We start from the raw sequence: 22,516 nt of genomic DNA on the forward strand, positions 1-22,516 counted from the left end.
TTTGTCATTGCACTCTTCTATCCTGCTATGGTGGCAAATAAGTTAGAGAATTATCCACAGTCCACCCACCCCCTTTTTCTGCCCCACAAAGAGAGTTACACTTATGGCAAAAGGATAAATATAGCCAGAAGCTGGGGGTAATGAGCTGAGCCTTAGTCCATCCATTGGAAGATCCTTGAAGAGAATGCTTTGATCCATAACAACATTCCTGGTGAGAAAAGAGGCACCACCTGAGTCCCTGCACAGCCAGAGCCAGGTGCTGGTTTGATGTTTCTGCGCTTCAGATGGGAGCAATCCCTCAGGGAAAGGGTGCAATGAAAACAGCCCATGAACTAGTGGAATGAGGTCATGTCTAGAGAGCTCAAAAACAGAAACTGTGGCCATGCAATGTAAAGAATCCACTAGTTAAAGACCCCACTGAAACTTCTGTCATGCCTTATCAATACTAAGATTTCTTCTGTTTCAAGAGCTTTGTTGTGGTCTCCTTTAGGCTATGAGTTTTCCTTTCATGTATTGGATATTCCTGCTAATGTCAAAGCTGATTGTCATTGTCAAAGCTGACTGTTTTTAAATTGTTTAATGGCCACTGTACTGGAGTTTAAATAATTCTGTACTGTATTGGGTTTTGTGGCAAGGCTTTGGTGAAGACACCAGAAGCCTCCCCTTTGTCGGACAAAGTCAATGTCACTGGCAACAAAATGAACCCATCACTGGTTGAGGATGAGGCCATCAGAAACACCACCCCCATAAACACCACCCCCATCCTCACAAAACCTTCTGCACTTTCTGCAGCTAACTACAGCCCAAATAGCACTGGGAAGGGGATATGTTTTCCATGCATTTGTGCTAACATACACTAGTTTTTGGAAAAGTACTCCTCCAAACCTGCAAAAAAATTTGACCCTACCCACTTTGTAGTCAGCACCATTTGTCTGGGCAGGGGTATAGAATGTCACATACTGGTTAAACTGCATATAACTTGTAAGACTTTGTTTACTTTTGCCTCTACAGAAAAAGCATCTGTTTCCTTTCAGTGTCTAGAGTTTCACCTGAAATTGGTAAGTACTGGTTGACTTGTATCAGCTGAGGGAATGAAGCCTTTCCCACTTTGTTTTTGAAGGTGCCACAGGTGTTACACAATGCATGTGGAAGGCAGCTCTTTGTTTTCATTGCAAAATGACAGCAATATTAGAGAGAGGTGAAAATTACTCTGTGATACTTCCAAGTTCCATTAGCTAATAGAGGTGTCTGAGCTCTTTGCTCTAACTTATCTTGGGCTGTGCACTAACAGGGAGTACAGCCCTATAATGCCCAGATAAATGCTCTCTTTGCCAACCCAAGCATTCATGTCCCTGTGGTTCTGTTCCCACAGAAGATGGGTGGCCAGCTGTGTAACATGCTTTGTGGTTGTTGGGCTTTCAGCCTGGACTATCATGGAGAATTCCAGAGTTAGCCAATCCATCATCTCATTTTTCTTGAAATATCTTTTCTGGGGCGTAGAGGTTCACAGAACAGATAAATATTTATTTGTATATCATCCTTTTTGATACATTACCATGGAAACAAGTAATGAAAAAAAATACTCTCAAGCAAGTGGTTTTGTTTTCAAATATTATCTTTTCAACTTTCACCTTTCCAGCTCTGCTCCTGTTGGGAGATTGGATTCTCTTTCTGCATCTGCCACTAGATGGTATTGCATTAACAGGCACCTTCCTGCCTCTTCTGCACCCTTGAGACACAGGCCCCAGAAAAGCAGGGGCTGCCTGTGTTTTTAATGTTCTTCAGGCATCTCCTAGCAAATATTGAGGACACAGAATAGCAGATATTTAGTCCCACAGCTGGCAGCTTCTTGTGCTTGCAGCTCAGTTTCTGCTTAAGGACAAGTTTTATATTTGCTCTATAATCCACAAGGTAAGAAAGGTCTTTCTTTGTTCATCCTGAAATTTCAGAATACCTGATGTATAAAATCTGAAGCAAACAGACAAAACTTTGTATCCTCCAAGTCTTTTAGCTAATACAAAAATGCAAATAAAAGGCTTCTTTTTCTTTCACAATTGTAAAATTTTTTCAACAGTTTTGTATTTCCTTTATGTGCTCACAAAAGAAAAGCAGCTAATATGCAGGAAGTCATTCAGCAAAATTGTTATTATTCAAGGAGATAAAAACATCAGTGTGGTGAGATATGAAGTAACTTTATATTAAAAGTTAATGACTTGGACTGTTCAGTCTAAATTATTTGTTATTTCCTAATCCTTGATATGCATCTTTATGGTAAGTTTATATGATGTGAGACTTATTCCACTTTTATATTTCCTTGTTTTGTTGTTCTGTTATTAAACTTTCTTATGTCATTGCTTTCTCTACTGGGGAAACTATCAAGAAAGTCAAAAACTTTCCACCAAAAGTGGAAAGAACATCCTCTAGTGTTTAGATGTTCTCTGTACCCACATTCATAATTTTTCAGCAATCCAATTTCTACCTTAAATTAACTTTCTGTCTTAAATTAACTCTAAATTAACTTCATTGATTTGCTAAAATGATTTTTAATTGCTTTAATTGTTTATAAGTAAACAAAACCTGTTCCCACATTTAGGTTGAATGTTGGGATTGGCTAGCTGAAATTTTATTGGGTGTTTTGAAGAACTCTTTGGCAGTTTTAAGCTTGAGTCACACAGCAAACCTTCCTTGGTGTGTAAGGGCTACAAAGGCCCTCCCTGGTCCATGCCAGCCCCTCCTGCCCCTCTCATGCAAGCTGTCCCTTTGCTGGCTCAGGTAGCAGTGGATTCAAAGATGAGGAGGGCTCCTCTGTTTTAAAAGAACATAAAATTGGTTGGTTTACAGTGACAGCATGACCCCAAGAGCCAGACCCGACCCCGTAAGTGCTGAACAGCTTGAACTGTGCTGCATCTTAACGAACACAAGGGAGCTGCCAGCTGAGCTGTGTTCATTGCTGGGGGTAAAAATGTGCTTTTAACAAAATTCACCTTCTTTCTCACGCATGTTGGAGAAAACAAAATGAAAGGCCTCAGTATTTGTAACCAGAGTGTAGAAAATCAGTGCTGCAGACAGTGCTGCTCCTTGCCTTGCACTGCAGCTGCTGGTGCCCATGCAGTGTCCTCCAGCCCAGGTGAAGGAAACTCAAACTCTGAGTAAACTCTGAGAGGCAATATCACAGCAGGAACTACCAGAACCAAAGTGCTTATTTCCTGATCTTACTGACAGCAAGGAAAGGAACCATCTCACATTTCCTCTCTTCCAGGGTAGCAGGGTGCCAAGGTGGCCCAGGAGGGAAGGAAGAGGCCACTGTGCCGTGCCATGGGCAGTTTGGCACGGCAGCCAGGAGCAGGGCAGGGCTGCAGGAATGCCGGAAGGCTGCACCCTGCTGGAAAAGATGAGGAAGGAGTCCTGTGAAGTTAGTGACTCACACAGTTAAGGTTTGGTGTGGCTGTGGCAAGATATCAACATGATTTTACCATAAAAGGGGCAAATATGTAATTACTGTAGTATATGAGATTCAATGAAATGGCAGCATCAATTAAACAGCTTCCAGAGTGTTTGTTTGGAAACTTGCAATGCTTTATTTCCTGCAAAAGCTGTTCATTGAGTGTCAACAATTAATTCCCCTGCAAATGAGACTGATTGCACAGCAGAGACTGTAATATTCTGGGCTTCTGTTGGAAAGCTGGGTTCAAGTCCATCCTTTGGTGAGTATTTAAGCAAAGTAGCTTCAGCAGGAATGTGAATGAATAGCTTGAACATAGCATAACCTTGGAAATGCTTAGTGCTCATCAGGCTGGAGGAGAGTGGACTCTGCAGGAGTCCTTGGACTCTCATTTTCAGAACCTGTTAGTTATGATGGGGATGGTTTCTTTCAGATTTTGATCAGAATGTTTTTCTTTGGCTGGAGAAGGAATTTCAATTTAGTGGCAGGAGAGCAGAAAACCTTTAAGTGAACAAGCCTCCCTCCTAACAGGATGACATAGAGACAATTTGCAGTGTCCCTTTCAGAGAATGCCTTGGCCCTGTGTTATTTCATTTGAAGTGTTTTGTACTGATGAGTTCATCAAAACATCAATACCACAGGTTTTGCTGGCTCTGAGACCACAGCCATTTCCTGGAAAGCCTCAGCCTTCACCCAAGACATCTGACAGCAGTTTTGCCATACACAAGCACTCGGTTTCTTTCTCTCAAGGAAAGCACCTGTAAGCAGCACAGATGGCACCACTGTTCCAAGCTGGCAGTGAGCCTGCTCAGGGCAGTTTCCCTGCAGAGATGATGACTTTGCTCAAGCCCAGCTGAAGCCACTGCTGCAGTCCAGGTCCCAGGCTGCCCTCCATTGTCACATCTCTCTTGCCCCCATCATTCTATCCTTCTGTTCCTTCATCCCTCAGTCCCTCTGTCTCTCCTTCCCTCAGTGCCTCCATCTTTCCATCCCTCCATCCCTCTGTCCTTTCATCCCTGCATCCTTCTATTCCTCTGTCCCTTCATTCCTCATTTCCTCCATCCCTCAGGCTATTCATCTCTCCTTCCCTCCAACCCTCCATTTTTCTTGTCCTTTCATTCCTCATTCCCTTCATCCCGCAGTCTCTGTCTCTCCTTCCATCCCTCAGTCTCTCCATCCCTCCATGCGTCTTGTCCCTTCTTCCCTCCATCCTCCTTGTCCCTTCTTCCCTCCACCCCTCTTTCCCTCCATCCCTCAGTCACTCCATTCCTCCTTCCCTCCATCCCTCAGTCTCTCCATCCCTCTGACCCTCTATGCCCCCGTCCCTCTGTCCCTCCATCCCTCACTCTCTGTCCCTCCATCCCTCTGTCTCTCCGTCCCTCCACCCCTCACTCTCTCTGTCCCTCTGTCCCTCCATCCCTCATTCTCTGTCCCTCCATCCCTCACTCTCCCTTTCTCCGTCCCTCCACCCCTCACTCTCTCTGTCCCTCTGTCCCTCCATCCCTCACTCTCTGTCCCTCCATCTCTCACTCTCTCTGTCCCTCCATCCCTCTGTCCCTCCATCCCTCACTCTCCCTTTGTCTGTCCCTCCATCCCTCACTCTCTCTGTCCCTCTGTCCCTCCATCCCTCACTCTCTGTCCCTCCATCTCTCACTCTCTCTGTCCCTCCATCCCTCTGTCCCTCCATCCCTCACTCTCCCTTTGTCTGTCCCTCCATCCCTCACTCTCTGTGCCTCCATCCCTCACTCTCTCTGTCCCTCCATCCCTCAGTCCCTCCGTCTCTCAATCCCTCACTCTGTCCCTCGTTCCCGCTGCAGTATTCACCTCCCACCGCTAGGCCGCGCCAGCCCCACGGTTGCTATGGCGACGGCGGCGGCGCTCCGCGCGCATGCGCGCCCGTAGCCGGTGTTTCCGGCGGGCCGAGGCGGCGGCGGGCGGCGATGGAGCGGTACGGGCCGGGCCCCGTCAGCGCCGTGCCCGTGGCCGAGTTCAGGCCGTGAGTCTCGGGGAGGGCGGGACAAGGGCCCGGGGGCGGTGGGCGCGGGGAAGGCCGAGCGCCCGGCTCCATCAGCCGCGCTGGGGCTGCAGCCCCGGGGAGGAGCGGGAGGGAGCGGGGCTCGGGCGCGGAGCAGCCGGAGCGGGAGGAGGAAGATGAGGATGAGGAGGGCCCCGGTTGGCCTGGGTCACGCTGTGTAACCCCGGGCCACCCCCAATGCCGAGCGTGGGGACACGTGCCGAGCTCGGCTGAGCTTATACACGAATGTTTGTTTTTGCCGCGTAGGGAAGCGATGAGAGTATGTCAGTGTAAGGAAAGTATTTGTCAGCAGTGGAGTTTTTAACTTTGCTAATAAGCTGGAGGTCATCTTACTCTTCTGTGGGTAAGTGTTGATAGAATGGTTTCTAATTTCCCCAGGGAAGTTTTGAATGAGGTTTTGTCCTCCGCCCCGACAGTCCTTCAGGCAAACGCTGATAAAGGAAAAGAATTCGGATGTTTTTCTTTTTTAAAGCTGCCTAAATGTATGGCAGCGCATGAGCAGCCAGCAGGGCTGTTGGCTGCAGTGTAGAAGCTGTGCATGGCTGCACATAACTGTTAGAGGACAAAACCATTTTTTCCCCATTTTCACCTTTTCTCCAAAGAAAAACATATATATTTGTGTTTCAACGCCCCTAAGGACTCATATCTTTGAAAGTCAGAAGGGTATTGCTTGGCTTACATGTTTACTTAACCATAAAATAATGCAGTCAGCCAGGCAGAGTGAGTGAGAACTGGTGGAAACACACAGAACCAGGCTGTGTGTGGTGTTTTGTAAACACAACCCCTGTTCTAGCAGGTCAAGTTCAAGGAGACCCTACCAAGTACATAAAATTTTATAAGCCCTCTCTTGTCAAAGGTCTTCCAGGTTTAGGTCTGTGAAGGCAAAGTTTTGGTGTAGTGGGTCTGTGTTGTGACTGTAACTACGCTTATTCCAGTTTCTTAGTTAAAAGCTGAGAAATTATTTTTAAATAGAGGAAGAAGACCTAATAAAAAGGAACTTGGAGTAGTAAGCTGTTAAATTCATTCAGTGTACTTCCCTTTCTACCCTGGCCTGTAGGATTTGTCATTTTCCTGGACTTGTAGTTACTTTACCAAAAAAAAGGAACTTGGCAAGTTTTAATGCAGGATACTGTCATATGACATGTGCATGTGTAACTAATATTAGATATTTAATAAATATGCAGTAATGCACTGATAAACATATTAACATAACCTCTATATGTTATAATGCTTGCAAAACAGTACCAGGGAAAAGTCTAAAGATTTAATTTTTAATTTTAGTTGTTATTTTTTTTTGTGAGCTTAGACTAGCAGAATCATTACATTGTTTTGAATACTCTCATTTTTATTGCAGCCAACAAATACATACTTCAGTCTTTATTGCTTCCAAACAATACACTTGCTCAGTTCTTGAAAAGTAATCAGCTTCTGTTTGGAATAAGTTCTTGTCCTGTTTCAGGCATATATATTGTGATTTTATTTTGTCTATAACTTCTCTTATTTATTTCAGAAATGAGGGTTCATTAACATCAACTTTAAGAACACTTCTATTCTTCACAGCTCTAATGATTACATTACCTGTTGGGCTATATTTTTCATCAAAGGCATATGTGTTTGAAGGTAATTTTGTTTCTGCCAATTAACATTATTATTACTACAAAAAAACAGGAGAAGCACAGTCCTCTAATAGCATCTTTGTTCTTCCTGTTTTGAATATTTGTTTTCATATATATACAAAAGATCGTGTAATGTCTTAATTAGAACAGAAAATTATATAAATGGTCAATGTATCTTTCCCTGCATTGTGGTCTGCAATCCAAAATTTGCTGTTTGTTATACAATGATTTATATTGCATAGAAGTGCATTATTCCCCTTACCTAAAGGGTGTTTAACACTACTGTGCAGAAGACTTTTGTCAGAATCATCAGAGTTATGTTTCCTGCAGGTATTGCAAACTAAGCATGCGTTTGAGACAGAATAATGTTGTTTCTGAGGTTTATATTTTGTTTTTGAAACGTGTGCATTTAAACAAGTTATATGCAATTTCAAATATTGAATGTGGTTGCTTCTGGAGCTTTCTTTCAATTAAAAAAAAAAAAGGAAGAGAGATTATGGCTGTTTGTTTGAACAAGCAGCCATGTTGTAGTCCTGATTCTGCAAGGCTTTAATACTCACCTCCTGCAGTTCTAGAAAGCTCTCCTTCAGAGGTGGGGAGGAGGAAGGGAGAAAGCAGCTGCTTTGTGAGCAGTTTATGAGTGTGTAACCAAGTTGTTCTGAGATGATTCTCCTTTGGTGTGTACTGCTGTGTGTAGTACACAAAGGCTCAAAGGTAGTTAAGTAACTTTCAAGATCCTTTTTAGCTTTTTTTTCTTAATTCGAGGTGCAGCAAGCTGAGCTTTAACTTTGCTGTGTCAGTTAATGGCAAGATCTGTTGGCACTGAAAGGATTGCCTTTGCAGGGTGATGGTTTTGGAGTGCTGTTATGTGTAGGTTTTGTTTGCTTTTGGGGAGACTTTGTTGGGTTTTTTAAATTAATTAAGGGAAACAATATTTCAGTGTTTGGTCTTTCGATATTTGAAAGCTTATTTTATATGAGAGGCGTTCATGAATCTTAGCTGTCAGGGCATTATTGTTTTACAGTCTAAATACAGAAGGTAATAGTCTTCTAAATTTAATTGTTCTTCTACTGTTTTCTCCTGTTTTAGTGGCAAATTATTACAGAATTCTCCCCCTTCTTCCTCCCACCTCTCTCCCCCATGTTATTGCCCCACAAAGAGAGTTACATTTAGGAAAAAAGGATGTTGAGGTTTGTTTGGTGCTGGAAGGTACTATCAGAAAAAAGTGAATGTTATAGACCTCTAAGCTGGTGATGTCAAATCTAGGTTATTTTATCTTAAATATTGAATACTGCAGTGATGCTTTGCTCCCTCCAGAAATGGTTTCAAGGCCTTTAACTGTCCCAATGAATTGTTTCCTGTGAATCGTTTTGAGCTCAGACTTTTGATACAGGAGCAAATGAAACTTTGGTCTTTAGGGAGAATTGTGACTTGCCATGTCAGAGTTCCTAGCTCATAACTAATATTCTTTCTTTGTTTTCTCAGGTTCCTTGGGGATGTCTGACAGGGACAGCTATTTCTATGCTGCCATAGTAGCTGTGGTCACTGTCCACGTGGTGCTTGCTCTCTTTGTTTATGTGGCCTGGAACGAGGGCTCGCGGCAGTGGCGCGAGGGCAAACAGGACTGAAGTGAAGATCCTCCGTGTCTGGTGTCCACAGACTGTGAAAGCAGATTTTTTGTGAGCTGAAGGAAAAGCATTCTTCCAAATGTGTAATACACATGCACTAAGAGGAGGCTGGTGCCTCAGTTGTGGTTAAAATAAGATTTGTGCCCATCTTGACTGTGTACTGGTGTTTTCTGTAATGGTGATGGAAGTTGTTCTTTAGCCAGCTTCTACTGTGTTGAGCAGAGGAGGCCTTAACTTGCAATTAAAGTGGAATAATTATATTCTTTTGAAAACTCCTGTAGCTCCTTTTGCCATGCCTAGTATTTTTCTGGCTTGCTCTGAAAATAATATTGGCATGAAGCAAGCATTACATTTTCAAGGAATTAAACTGCTGTTTAAAAAAGCTACACTACTTACTATGCAGCTACAGTGTAAAAGATGGAATTTCACTTTGCTGTGAATAGTTTCCTGATTTATATGTGTTGTGATTTAACTCCAGCCAGCATGCTGCTCACTCACTGTGACCCCTCAGTGGGATGAGTGGGGGAATCAGGAAAGCAAAGTGAGAAAACTCATGGGTCAAGATAAAGATAGTTTAATGAGTAAAACAAAAGCTGCACATGTAAGTGTGCTGGTTTTCAGTACAAATTCAAACCATAGCCCCATAGTAGCTATTATGAAGAAAACTACCTCTATCCCAGCACAAACCAACACAGTGGGATAGGCATAATTAATGTATTTCTGTATTTAGAAGTAATTTCAAAACCAGAATTGTTTAGAAACTCAGGTGATGTCTTTCTAATGTGAAGTACAATTTTTTTTTCAAATATATTTTTATTGCAGTGTAAAATTCAATCTTTAATTTCCTTTTGGGAGGACTGGTATTACACATTGCTCATCTTTCTCCTTTTCTACAGTTTATCCTGGTAATGCAAAGGAAAGGGCATAGCATATTTTTTTGTATGTCTTTGGACAGGTATGTATCTCCTTGATATTTGCTGAAGTGTGCACTTGGATTTCCTGTGGTAAAGCAATGTCAGTAGCAGTTATAAGCTGCTGTAATGGCTGGTAGGGGAAGGAGCAAGAGAAAACAAGCTGTAGTTGTCTGCAAATGGTGTTCTTTTTGAAGCAGAGGACACAAAAATGACCACATGGAAAATTGACTTCTCTTCATAACTACTTACTTGTACACTGTGAAATGGTACAATATGTTGATTGTTTTCTTTTTTCCTTGGTTTTGTGTAGAACTTCTGTAGTCAAACCTTAGTGAGATTTTTGCGCTGTAAGATAACATGAATTTCATTCCACTGTTGTGCTGTTGTTAGCAAGCTATTTAATCTCTGGCTAAAACATTTTTCCTAAAGTTCCAGCAAAGCAAATTTTCTTAACCCTAATGATGGCTGTTAAGCTGCTGTGCCTGAGGCCATTCTGTTAATTTGAATTCTCCAGTTTATTGTATTAGTTTAGCCTTTCTTGGAAGTTTTTTGCTTAATACAGGGCTTGGCGTGGTTTTGGTGCTGCATGTGTCTGTGTAAAACTTAGGTATAAATGAGGCAAAAATTGGTTATCTGTGCTCAGTGGCTTGAGAATTATATCCCCAAGCCTCATTCCTGTCCTGTCCACCCCAGTCCCAGGTGTGCACAAGCATATGCACCATGGCACACTAATGCAAATCAGTTTTTACTCTTTGTTTCTGCCGTGTTACCTTTCCTCATCCAGAGCCCCCTTGTCAGGTTGCTGCTGGCAAACTGGAGAATCTTCTCAGAGTACTTGAAGTGCAAAGTTAGTTTGTACATGGGCAATTGGCTTCCTGTTCTCCAGTGTCTGATGTGTACCTTGTGGAACAAATATTGCCTTTTAATAAAGACCTACCCTGCAATATGAGATCCAGTGAACAACATGTGCTGAACACTTTTTGAATGTCTTTAATATTCTACGTGTAGAATACAGCTTAAAGCAAATATATAGCCTTGCTCAATAGCTTAGCTTTTTTTTTTTTTTTTAACTTATTCACAGTGGAGAATAAATTAAGAGTTACACTTATGAAATAAAGATGTTTATTTGGTGATAGAAGAGAATTGCAGAAAAAATGAATGTTACAGAAGCCTAAGATGTTGACTTCAAGGGGAACACACCTGTTATGCTCTATTAGCTGGGTCCTGTGCTGTGTCTATTTTGTTTCATGTAGTAGAATCCCTAGACACAAAGTTAATTTCCTAGAGATAACAGGAAAATAATTCCTTATTATAACTGTTGGGTTTAGAAAATCTGACAAGTTTGGACTCTGCTGTACATGCAGGCACTGCAATGTCTCAGCAGTTGGGGGTACGAGCTGAGCATTAATCCATCCATTGGGAGATCTTTGAAGGTAATGCTTTGATCCACCACAACATTCCTGGTGAGAAAAGAGGCACTGCCTGAGTCTGCCCAGCCAGAGCCAGGTGCTGGTTTGATGCTGCCTGTGCTTCTGAGTGGGAACAATCCCTCAGGGAAGGGCTGCAATGAAAACAGCCCGTGAAGGGTTGTCCCCGTGGAGCCCAGGGAGCTCCATGGGGAGCATTGTGTCCCCTCCTCCTTGCCAGCAGTGAGGAGCCACTCTGGAGCACTCTGCTCCTGAAGGATGCACCCTGTGGGAGGAACCCACACTCAGCAGTTTGTGAGGGACTGTCCTGGGGAGCAAGGAGGGCAGGAACTGTGTGAAGAGCTGACCACAACACCCATTCCCTGTCCCCCTCTGCCACTGTGGGGAGAGGTAGAGAACTTGGGAGTAAAGTTCTGGGAAGAAGGAACTGCTGGGGGGAAGGGGGTTTTATTTAACATCACCCTGTTCTGATTTGATGGGTAATAAATTAATTTCCTCAAACTGGGTCTGTTTTTCCCATGATTGTAATTACTAAATTACTTCCCTGTGCTTTTCTCAACACGGGAGCCTTTTGTTACATTTTCTGTCCCCATCCAGCTAGAAAGGGGAGTGTTACCAGGATTTTGATGGGCATTTGGTGCCCAGCCAAGGTCAGCCCACCACATTTAAACTGATAAAAGTTGTGGAGAGATCAGCATTCTTCTTGGTTCGATTTTTTTATTTTCTATAGACTGGTGATGTAAACTTTTTAACGGTGTGGTATTCTAAAGTGGTGCTATAAGCTTGTTAATTTTACTACTAGGAATGGATTTGAGACAGTTCTTAAAAAGACAACTGGGAAAACTGTCTACATAAGTCCTTCAGTACTTCACAGTTCTCTGTCACTCAATGGTCTATCCTGTGTTTGCATAGGTTGACAATTGATTTAGCTAAAGCAAGCAGTTGTTTTTCACTGTGAGCAAATACCTCAAGACAGATTTTAACAGAAATTTTCCAGAACATTTTCCAAGAATGAATAGACAGTGAATTGGGAAGTGGGAAATGAGTGACTTTTCATTAGTTTTTGTCTTCTGTACTCAATATCTCGTTTTTTCAAATGCCTGCAGGACACTGTGGTGGTAGGTACCCAGGCTGTGACTGTGGAGGTGAGTGAGCAGCTTTGGATTGTGCTTAGGGATGCCCGACTAAACTCCTTATTAACTGCCAGCACTGAGTAAGAAGTGTCCAGAGCAAATGGTGGTGCTGGTGATCATGCTGCTAACAGGAATTATCACTGATTAAGGTATATGAACTTGAAACAGTCTTTATAGTATATTTGAAACAAAACACTGCCTACCTGTTTCTTGCATTGTAAGAAAGGTCCTAGTAATAACACTCAACATTAAAAAAAAAACAAAACCCCAAGAAACAGCCAAACACAAAACCAGCCCTGCCCTCCAAAGGCCCAAGCTCCTGTGCTATTTTCACCCTCAGGCAGAGGGCAGGCTGTGTTGCCTGATCACTGATGGGCCAGGGGAGGGTGTGGTGCTCACTGAGAAATTCTCTTCTCACCTAGTGCGTTGGTGAACAATAAAATGTTTTATGTTACTGCAAGTTTGGTGGGGTTTGCCTGCTGTGACTGCTGTAGTTCAACAAAATGTGCTGAGGCTTCTGACAGCCCTGGCAGCTGGACAGGGTGCACTGAGAGCATCAGGCAGGGCTGTGGTTGTACTAGTCAAGGTGAGTAAGAGATGAGACAGCAAAGGGCCTCTCAAATAACCAACTGAGCCATACTTTGTGGTATTACAAAATACCATCTTTTGATATATGACGGCAGAGGCACCAAATGTTTTGTTTTGAAATGTTTATTCCACTGTTTTTCAAGGGATTGTGCATAACCATTGGTCTGTAATATTGAATGTAAATAATACAAAATAGTAAGCTAATTCCATTTTAAACTTCCAACTAAAGTTGTTCATAGGTTGACAGCTTTGCTATGTGAGATCTGGGACACATTTATTTACTTTGTCTTGTACAAACCTGCATTGTTACTGGCTCTGAGTCATCTCATAGGGCATGGTCAAACCCTTGGAGTGTAAATATTTCTTTAAAAATACCAAAGAGCAACTGCCACTCTAATGTTCCATTAGCTCCAATCAACTGTCAGTTTAAGAGTAATACAGAAGCTGCTCGTTTGAAGGTGACAGAAAGCAGAGCTTCTTGTGTCCCTGTAAGAGGAGGCCTTCAGGTGCTTGAATGGGCCTTGGAAGAAGAAATTGCTGTGTGATTCAGGGCCCCCAGAGTCATTCTCTTATCTGAAGGTACACCAGTGTCTGAATTTCTGAGCTGTTGGCATAAAGCTTGATTCTCTTTGTTAGGAGAAGCAGTGTTGTGTAACAATGCTGAGCTGTAGTTGTAAAAGAGGAAATGGAGGTAAGCTCTTGGGACTTGAGCTCTGTTTGAACCTAAGGTAGTAAGAAAAAGGATGGGGAAGATGCATGTGGATTCCTGTAGAAAGCAGCTTTTTTAGGTGCTGGTGTCCCAGTTCTGAAACCATGAGACAGAGCCAATTGAGGTCCTGTTTCAAAAGGCAGGGATACAGACTGGGAAGTTTTATGGGGAAGAATGCACAGGGTGAAGAGCTAGGAAAGTTGAGTAGTTAATTTGGGGACTGGCTGGCTGAATGCCTGGGATGGAGATTTTTTAGTGCAGGTTTGCTGTCATGCTTCACAACCCTTTTGTCCTACCAGCTTTGGATGGTTCTTGCTGAGATGATTCCCACTGTTTGGAGGGGTGATCAGCTGCTTACCTGCAGCTGTGCTCTGAACACAGTACAGACTGCTCACAGGCCTGCAAAAAAGCTGTTGCTGCTTTTAGTTGCCACATGAGACACTCTGGTTTAATAGTTTAAGTGGAAATAGCTCAGGGCATAGGCACAGGGGGTATGTTATTAATTAAAACTGTTTGTAATTGAAGAAGGATTTATGAGTGAGAGTAATAGCAGTCGGAGATTAAGAACAAACACTTCTGTGGGTGTAGGCCCATGCTGCAGGCACCATGGAGGAGATGTTTAATACCTTTGCATTCTTCATCCTCAAGATGCAGTTCTTCTTACCATGTTTAAGTCATTAATGTGGCTCTGCTAATGTTAGAGATCAACTGGAATGCTGCTCGTTTCAGGGAATAAGTCTTTGATGTGTAGCTGGTTTTGCGTCTGACTGAGAACACAGAAGAACCCACTTTGAGCCCATTCCTAGAATAATTCCTACAGAATTAGCAAGTGTTGGGTGATTCTTAATGTGAAGCATTATGATAGAACATAGAGTTTCCTTTACAAACTTGTGTTATGTCTGCAATGCAATGCTTTTTTCTCCAGAGTCAAGTATGCCCTCACCAAAAAATTCAAACCACAGGTGATTTTGATGCTCTGGGTGTTGGAACTATTTTGATGGCTGTTTGTGTTAGGTGCAGCTGCCTGTTCAAATGTGGAGTGGCTGTAGCTCATCATCTGCAGGTTTTGCCCAGTATCCCTGAGACTTGGGTAGGCACCAAATCCTGTGTTTAATAGAGATTCCTCTGCTGGCCTTAATGCTTAGGGGCTTCAACCCGCTCTCAGTTTTGCTTATTTAAACTGGGCCTTGAGTTTTATGTTTGAATTGTGATGGCCTCTTTCTATATGGTAATGACTGACTCATTATTAAGCCAATTCCTTTATTTCTATCATTTATTTTTAACCTGTTACAGTTCTGCAAACAGCGACAAGTCACTCACTCCTTTTAGTACTTCTCTTTCTTCACCTTTCCTTACTAAGTGCTTTCCATGGAAGCAAATATTGCCTGTAGTGAGATATCTCTTGTGATCCCCAGTTAAGATAAGGTTGAGCTTTGTAGGGCAAGATGAGGCTTTTATAACACTTGGTAGGTATTTTGCTTTCCTACCCGTGTATTTTTAGAATTGTTTTTTCTATCACCTCTGATACTTAAGGCATGAAAACAGTGATTTCAGAGGAAAAAATTTCCAATTTTATAGACAATTCCTGTATCAGTTATCTATTTGTCATGGCCCTTTGGGAAGAGTTATTAACAACACCAAAATAGCAGCATTTTTCTGTGTTGTCAGATACTTACTAGGTTCAGAACAGTGGTCAAACAGTGGTTCAAACTCTGTGGTCAAATGTAGTTTTATTTTAGAATATTACAGGACTCAAGAATATTTAAGTACACTGAGTAACACTAGCAGTGGGATCCAGGCTGCTTTCATTTCTCCAGCCCTAAAAGAAAAATACATTGAGCCTTTAGGTCAGGAAATCTTAGAGATCCCCTCAGGAATATGTGATGGATGCAGCTCTTCAGGATACCTACCCATGCCAAAATGCTGTGTTTGCTTTACATCAAGCTTATGCAAGGGATTCATTTGGAAGAAGAGCTGAGTGACTTGTGAACTTTCTACCTCAGCTCAGCTGTGCTCTAACTGCATGGTGTAGATTGCTATTTGATGGGATAAATGATTTTTGTGTGCTTTATGGACTTTGTTCAAAAAGTGAAGAAGTAATTAATCTCAGCAGGTAATTCTGCAGAGCACCAGAACTAATTTGCTGCAGTTCTATTCAGTTACAGATGAAGCAATGGAGTAATGTGGCTGATTACATAAGCATGAGCTCAGTTGATCATATCTGTGTGTGGATATAATTCATGAACTCGTTGACCAGTAAAGCAGACCAGAGTAATTTATTTTGTGTTGTCTCCTTGATTTGTGACAAGTTTTCCTTCAGTTCAAACTCTGCAGTTTGCTCATCTCAGAGATCCATGTACAGGCTGATTGACCAGTAGAAGGAATTGCTGTGTTTGTAGAAGCCAGTGTGCTCTGTGCACTGTAAGGGAAGTCCCCTTGCCTGCAATCCTGGCTTTTGGAGAATTGACAAGGACTGGTCCTGAATCAGATGATAATAGAAATGCAGAAAATGAGGTACTGGAGGTAACTGTGCCATGACTGCTGTGGTTTGGGTGGGTAAGACTTATCCATCAGTAACAGAATGTCAACTGACTCTTCTTTTTCTCATTTGCATTCCTAGCACTGGGAAATCAGTATAAAGCCATCATTTGCTCTTAACAGTCTTTGAAAAACACAATCTGTCTGTAGCATTTCCTCAGGAAAAAAATGTGCTTTAAACTAGGCTTTTGTTACTTGGTACAAATTTAAGCTGCTTTAGCCAAAAAAAAGAGCTTTTTGATAAAACTGCTGTTGTTGATGGATTTTCCTCTCCAGAATACACTGCATATTTCTTTTGTGCTAAAAACAAAGGTGAATATTATAGAATACTGTGTATGGCACTTTGTACAGTATCCAGGTATCACTTACCTTGCAGGTCCTGCCTCCTCTTCTTGCAGCTATTTCCAAAGAACAAGGCAGGATCCAGCTGCACTCCTCTGTATGAGCACACAGGAGAGTGCTGTCCCAGACAAGTCACCACACAGCAAGGTCAGTCAGGCTAAAGGGATTGCCAACACACACAGCAAACGTGTGCAGGTGGAAGTGTCAGTGCAGTTAGCACAGGATAGCTCCTGGAGTTGTTGGACCTGGCCTTGGAGCTATGGCACAGGTACCCTTGGAGAGGTAAAGAGATTCACTTTGCTGGCTATGGCAGATCACAGGCTCAGAACTGGAGGGCAGCTGGGGGAAGAGACTGGAACTTGAATTTTTACCCACTGCCAGCGATATCTGCTATTTACTACCACCCATCCACAGGGATTTTTTCTAGTGAGAACTTCAATCAGTGGATACCTGGACTTTTACCTAATTTTGCATAGCCTGACGCCGTCATCAAGTTCCGCAGACATTGTAGCCCATGCTTTCCTTTCTTGTCAGTTCTTCTGAATATTCCATTAAATCCCTGTTTCAGTATTGTTTTGCCTTTGTTCAGCTGGCTTTAGACTTTTCTGGGTTTCCTTCAGGTACACCTTTTCCCTGTCTCATCATTTCCTTCCACATCTAAAAAATTAAAGTAATAAAAAAGGCTCATTGAAATTTGCACACCGCTGGAGGATGGTGCTGCACTTGAACAATGCCATTCCATTATCTTTTTCATGGTGTTAGTGCTGGACTTTTGCCCTGCTCCACACTTCAAGAGCATGTCCCTTCATTTTGGCACAAGGTTCAGCTGGGAATGAGTTCAGTGGTCAGAATGCAGAATATGCATATGGTGCTATCCAGGGCAAGGCTTAGCATGAGACAGGAAAATGCAGCAGTGAGCAAATGATAAAGGAATTAAACTAATATACATTCCCTATTTTATCATGTGTGCCTTGGGGTATGTGCATGTCTTAGTGTTAGCTCTAAGCAGTGCATTGTTTGGGAAAGTACATCCAAGCATGACTAATCTGCGTTTGTCTCCCTCTCCCAAAACATTGTTTCATTTGAAATGTTTTATTTCTCCGTATTTAAAGAATATTCTTTCATAATGCAAAAGCTATTTTTCATTTTTCTAGAACAATTGGTTGAAGTGTTTTTATTAACCTTTCTATTATTTAAGTACTTCTATCTGCAATACACAATAGAAATGAATTTATTTTGTTTGAGACAAGCTTGCTTTTATCCTACAGAAACAATGACTCATGAGATTCATCCAACCATCATCTGTATTCCTCCCCCAACTAATAAGTTAAATGTAAGTTTTGTGTTTGAATTAAAAGCCAGCCTGTGCATACCTCACCAGGGAGCTTGTTTGAACATGGAGTTCACAAGAGGAAAATTCCTTGCCACAGTAAAACTGCTTCATTGGGCATTAAGGAGCTTTGCAAAGCTGCTCCTGAAGTGAAGAAACAGCATCAGATTTAATTCATTGCTCACACTTACAGTGGTCCTGGTCTGGTGTGCACTTCACCAGGATGCCAGAAGGTTTGTGGTGCTGATACATGAATAGACTACAGAAGGCAGAGACCTGTAATGCTTTGGAGAAATTAATTTTCTTCCGGAGAAAAACACTTTGAGCAGAGACAGCATGTGGAAGGAAGAAGCAAAACACCACCACTGGCAGAAGTGGGAAGTTGATCTATGTGTTGGAGCTCAGAGATTGTTGAAGGCTCCAGAGGGTAATTCATACTCCTGCCTTCCTGCTCAGTCAGAATTATGGCTGCAAGTGCAGTGAGAACCAGAAGCTTACATAAGAATTCTGCCAGAAATATGTTGGGCAGCTCTGTGAATGGGCAAGGAATGTCTTTAGTTTGACAGGTAATATTTACTTTCTCCCATCCCATCTCCAGACAACTGCAAGAGAAACCTACTGTGACTCACTGCAGACCAGTAGGCCAAGAGAGATTTTTACATTTCTCTGAGAGAGTGGATTTCTGTTGGCTTTGATGGATGTGGTTTCATGGGCACTTCAACACTAGGACTGGCATAAGTTCAAGTCAGGCAGGGTTTTCTTTTGGGTGGATTTCTCTTGGCTGTTATTGACAGCTTTCCTTAATTTGATTTTCATGAGTGATGTGTTGATTTGACATAGTCCTATGCATGAGCTGAATGTAATATTCCAAATTTGACTGCAAGGTAAACAAATTCCCAATGCAAAAGGCAGTCTCAAAGACTTCCAAAGTCTTCTCATGATGAAAGTAATTTCAAAGTAAAAACCTGTGTGCTGAAAAATATTTAATTTCACAGAAAAGTAATTTAAGCAGCATATATTTTGCAGTTTGATGGTTTCCATACAACACAGTATTAGTTTCCTTGTTCATTTGTAGGTGTCTGCTCATTAAGTAAGATCTTCTTCAGAAAGTGTAGGGGCTGTTTAAATGCTTTAGGGGATGAGGATATTTATTATGAGCTGATAATCCTTGTAACTTGTTACATTAAAATATAAATGGATTATATTTCGATGAGAAGCATGAAAGTGATTACTAAACTATGGAAATAAATGTGTTAGAACCCTAAATAGTGTAATAATCCTCTAAGGGGAAATTGCACCTCATTCATTTATAATGGTATTGTGATTGGCTTTGTTTTAGCCCAACTTTTGAGTCAATGCTTCCATGAAATTCTCATGACTTGCCTTCCAAAATGACATCAAAGACAAAAGGAGAAAAACAGTCTTGACAAAACCAGGTCACTACATCAGCAAGAGCAGAGTGGGCTGAGCAGCTCTGCTTCCTAAATCAAAGCCTTGCTGCAGGAGCACTGCTGTGCTCCCATTAGTGTGTCACAAACGCCGTTCTCAGCAGCGAGGGACCAAAAAGTGTCACAACTACAGAAAAAAGGCTGAAGGCTTTGGCCAAAGCCTGGTGCCTATCTCCTCAGAGCGCTGCTGTGCTGAAATGAGGATGTGGAGGTCCTCAAGGTGTGGCTTTTGGGGGATGTCCTGGCCCCAGCTATACTTGTAGCCAGGAATGCACAAGGAATGAGGGGGAGTAGCAAGTCCTTGGTGCTTAAATCAAGCAAAAATCCCAGCAAGGGATCTGAGGTGTTCTGCCAGCCCTGTCCTTCCAGAGGTCCTTTCATAGTCTTGGCCAAACTGCCAGGTGTGGAAGAGACTAAGGCTCTTCCAGAGGAGACTGGACTGTGAGTCCAGACATCTGGACTGTGAGGGAAATGTATGGGCCTCAATCTGCCTGCAGAGCAAGGAGCTGTCCAGGAACCATCATCTCCCTCTCCTGCCTCAGCTCCTGTGCGTCCCCATTGGAAGAGTGGAAGAGCTGTCCATTAAGGGACACTTAAGGGACACAGAGGGGGATTTAGATACATATACAGGACCATAGAGGCTGCTTTGGAGTTTTCATTTCATCAAAATAACTCCAGGACCATGCAGTCTGCTTTGAAATTGCCATTTCATCAGAATAACTCCATGTACAGTTTGGCTGTCTGCAGTGGTGGGGTGGGACCCAGAGTACGCTCCAGAAAAGGACTCTCCTTTTGGATCCTGTGTGGCTGTATCCTCCAGGCTTCTTTGTAAAGGGCCAATATAGTATCTATAGCCAAAACTTATTGAGATAATTATAGCTGGAGGGCTTGGTAATTAATGTCTAGTACAGCCTACTGTAACATGCTGCTGCTTTACATGTGTTTTGGGCAAAGTGGGAGTGCTGAGGTGTGCTCGTTTGCTGCTGTCTGACAGGGAGAGGGTGACAAATCCTACAGGAAGAACGAAATGTGCCTCCCAGCTTTTGGGGTTTTAATTAAATTAACTGCAGTGGCAGAAATGGCAAGGTGCCAGGGCTTCTCCTGTGACTGAGCAAGCACTTTGCAGAGAGGGAACCTGGGCACAGGAGGCTCACACAGGTGTCTGTGCTCAAGAACAGCATCTGTTCTGGCTAACAAGCCTCTGTGTTGCTGATTTACTCAATGAAGAAAAGACCTTCACCTGTGTCTGTGGCCACATGGGTGCAGGGATTTGGTGTTTCCAGTGAGTAGCAATACCAGCACAGGGTCTCTGGCAGGTTTCACTAAAGCTATCCGACAGAATTTGTAGCAAATGCCAAAGGAAGCCACGTGGCACAAGCTTTGCTCTTTCTATGAAATACCTCAGAGAAGATTTAGCAGAAGTGAAGACCTGTCCTGGGGTTGGAATGTCATGCTGTGCAATGTCTCCTAATGGAGCTACTACTGCCTGCTGAAACCTGGAGTCTGCTCCTGCACTTGAGATCCAGAGTTTCCCTGGCTGCACCTTGGCACAGATATCCCAGTTTCCAGGTGATGTAGCTCACAGAGGTTCAGATCAGCTGCCTCTCCCCACACCCTTCTGATGCCCTGCAGGGGCACGGACAGGAGGCACCTGGGCATGTGGGTCTGTGTCCCAGGGGAGGCTGTGATTGTACACAGCACATGCCAAGCACGACCTGGCATCTGCTCTGACCCAACAGGTCATCCAGAGGAGGAGACTAGGGAAGGAAAAGAGAAACTTACTTTTTTAACATTATATCCATGCAAAATAGATTACTTCTATCACCTGGGACTTCTCTGTGTAGGATTTTGAGCAGAACAAGCTAATAATGACTGAGTCTTATTGGGGTTTAAAATGGAATTCTTGCTTCTTGTTGTAAATAGGAAGTGATAGTGTAGCATGTAGGAGGTCTTTAATCTTCTAGATTTATTACATTTTGTAGGATTATAATTTTTTTAAAGCCTTTTGTTTCATCTTGAGCACTGACAGAGGCAAGCAGGTAACTGAAGGGACACACAGAGCATTTTAATGGGGCTTTTCCCTGAATTCATCTGAAGCCAAGCCCCCTCTGACCACAGCCCCACCCTCTCATCTGCATTTCGTAAAGGTATTACCACTGTAATTAATAGGACTTGTATAACAGTACCTAATTAAACTCTGATCATATAGTGTAAATTTAACTTGATTATCATTAGCCTCAGTGAACTCTGCAGGAGATTAATCCCAGTGATTCACTCAGCACAGAGAGCAGCAGCAGCAGCTCTGCGCAGGACCCAAACATTGGTGAACAGCAATGCTCTGTGCCCCCACACCCTGCAAGGTAGGTCTGGGTACCAGCAGCAGCACTGGGGTCAGGGAGGGGGTGGCACAGGAGTCTCCCCATTTTCAAATTGCGTAAAAGCCCCTGGAATGCCAGCAGGCTTCTACGGCGCCGTTCTTAAAATCACTGAATAAGGAGTCTGTGAGAGGATTATGGCTTACATAAGAGTTTTATGTCTGTCCTAAAGCTACAGCCCCTATGCGTTTGTCCACTGCACAGGGTGTCTGCCAGTGATTCATGGACACCAGAATGTCCTGAATGACTACGAGCCACATTTTGTTTACAATTATTACAGATGCAGGACCTGCTCCCCGTCTTATGAAAGCTGATTAGGTTTAGTCTGTGGGAAGAGAGCAGAGGCAATAATGTTCTATTTCTTTATATTAATTCCTGCATGTTGAAATGCTGTATACTTTGCTTCTGCACATTGTGCTCCTGGAGAATCCTCTGCTAAAAAAACAGAAGTAAGCCTTTTATATAGTGGGGGTTATTCTGTTTGTAGTCCTGAAGTACAGGGCATGGGGTTTGGCTGAACACATCTGTTTGTTTGCTGCTAATAATAGTTTAATCAATGGGGCTGATTCCTGCATATTCTCTGTCTGACAGTAGCCCAGAAGACCCAGATGACAGCAAAAAAAGGTGTTTCATATATGTCACTTTTTCATTCTTTTTTGTTGTTGTGATGCTGTTGCTTAATTAAAAGCAAAGAGAAAGTTTTACTCCTGTTTGCATGAATGGTCACATCAAACAGTACAGGAAAATCTAGGCCAAGCTGCTTTCAGTGGGCTAAGGAACATTATACCATTGCACCACTTCCTTTCATAGTAGCAATGCCTCTTCATAAACATCAGGCACCTTTTGAACTTTGTTTGAAACCGCTGGTTTTGCTTCCCCCAAGTGCCCGTGGCCCACCTTGCCCCGCTGTGGCCGTGGCCCGGCTGTGTTTGGGAGCTGTGTCCGTGTGGGATGGGGAGGAGAGGGATGTGCGCGGGGCGCATCCCCGCTG

The 22,516-nt window shown here is 42.9% G+C and overlaps 1 protein-coding gene across 1 annotated transcript; it reads left to right on the forward strand.

Moving 5' to 3' along the window:
• Positions 1-5,330: 5,330 nt before the first annotated feature.
• VMA21 (vacuolar ATPase assembly factor VMA21) lies at positions 5,331-10,584 on the forward strand. The gene is given in 4 exon segments (XM_063170528.1): positions 5,331-5,372; positions 5,374-5,438; positions 6,988-7,097; positions 8,579-10,584. Coding segments are annotated over 4 exon segments (360 nt in total). The 3' UTR covers positions 8,722-10,584.
• The last annotated feature ends 11,932 nt before the right edge of the window (positions 10,585-22,516 follow it).

Source organism: Melospiza melodia, chromosome 16, assembly GCF_035770615.1.
Source record: "Melospiza melodia melodia isolate bMelMel2 chromosome 16, bMelMel2.pri, whole genome shotgun sequence".
In the NCBI taxonomy this organism is placed as follows: domain Eukaryota; kingdom Metazoa; phylum Chordata; class Aves; order Passeriformes; family Passerellidae; genus Melospiza; species Melospiza melodia.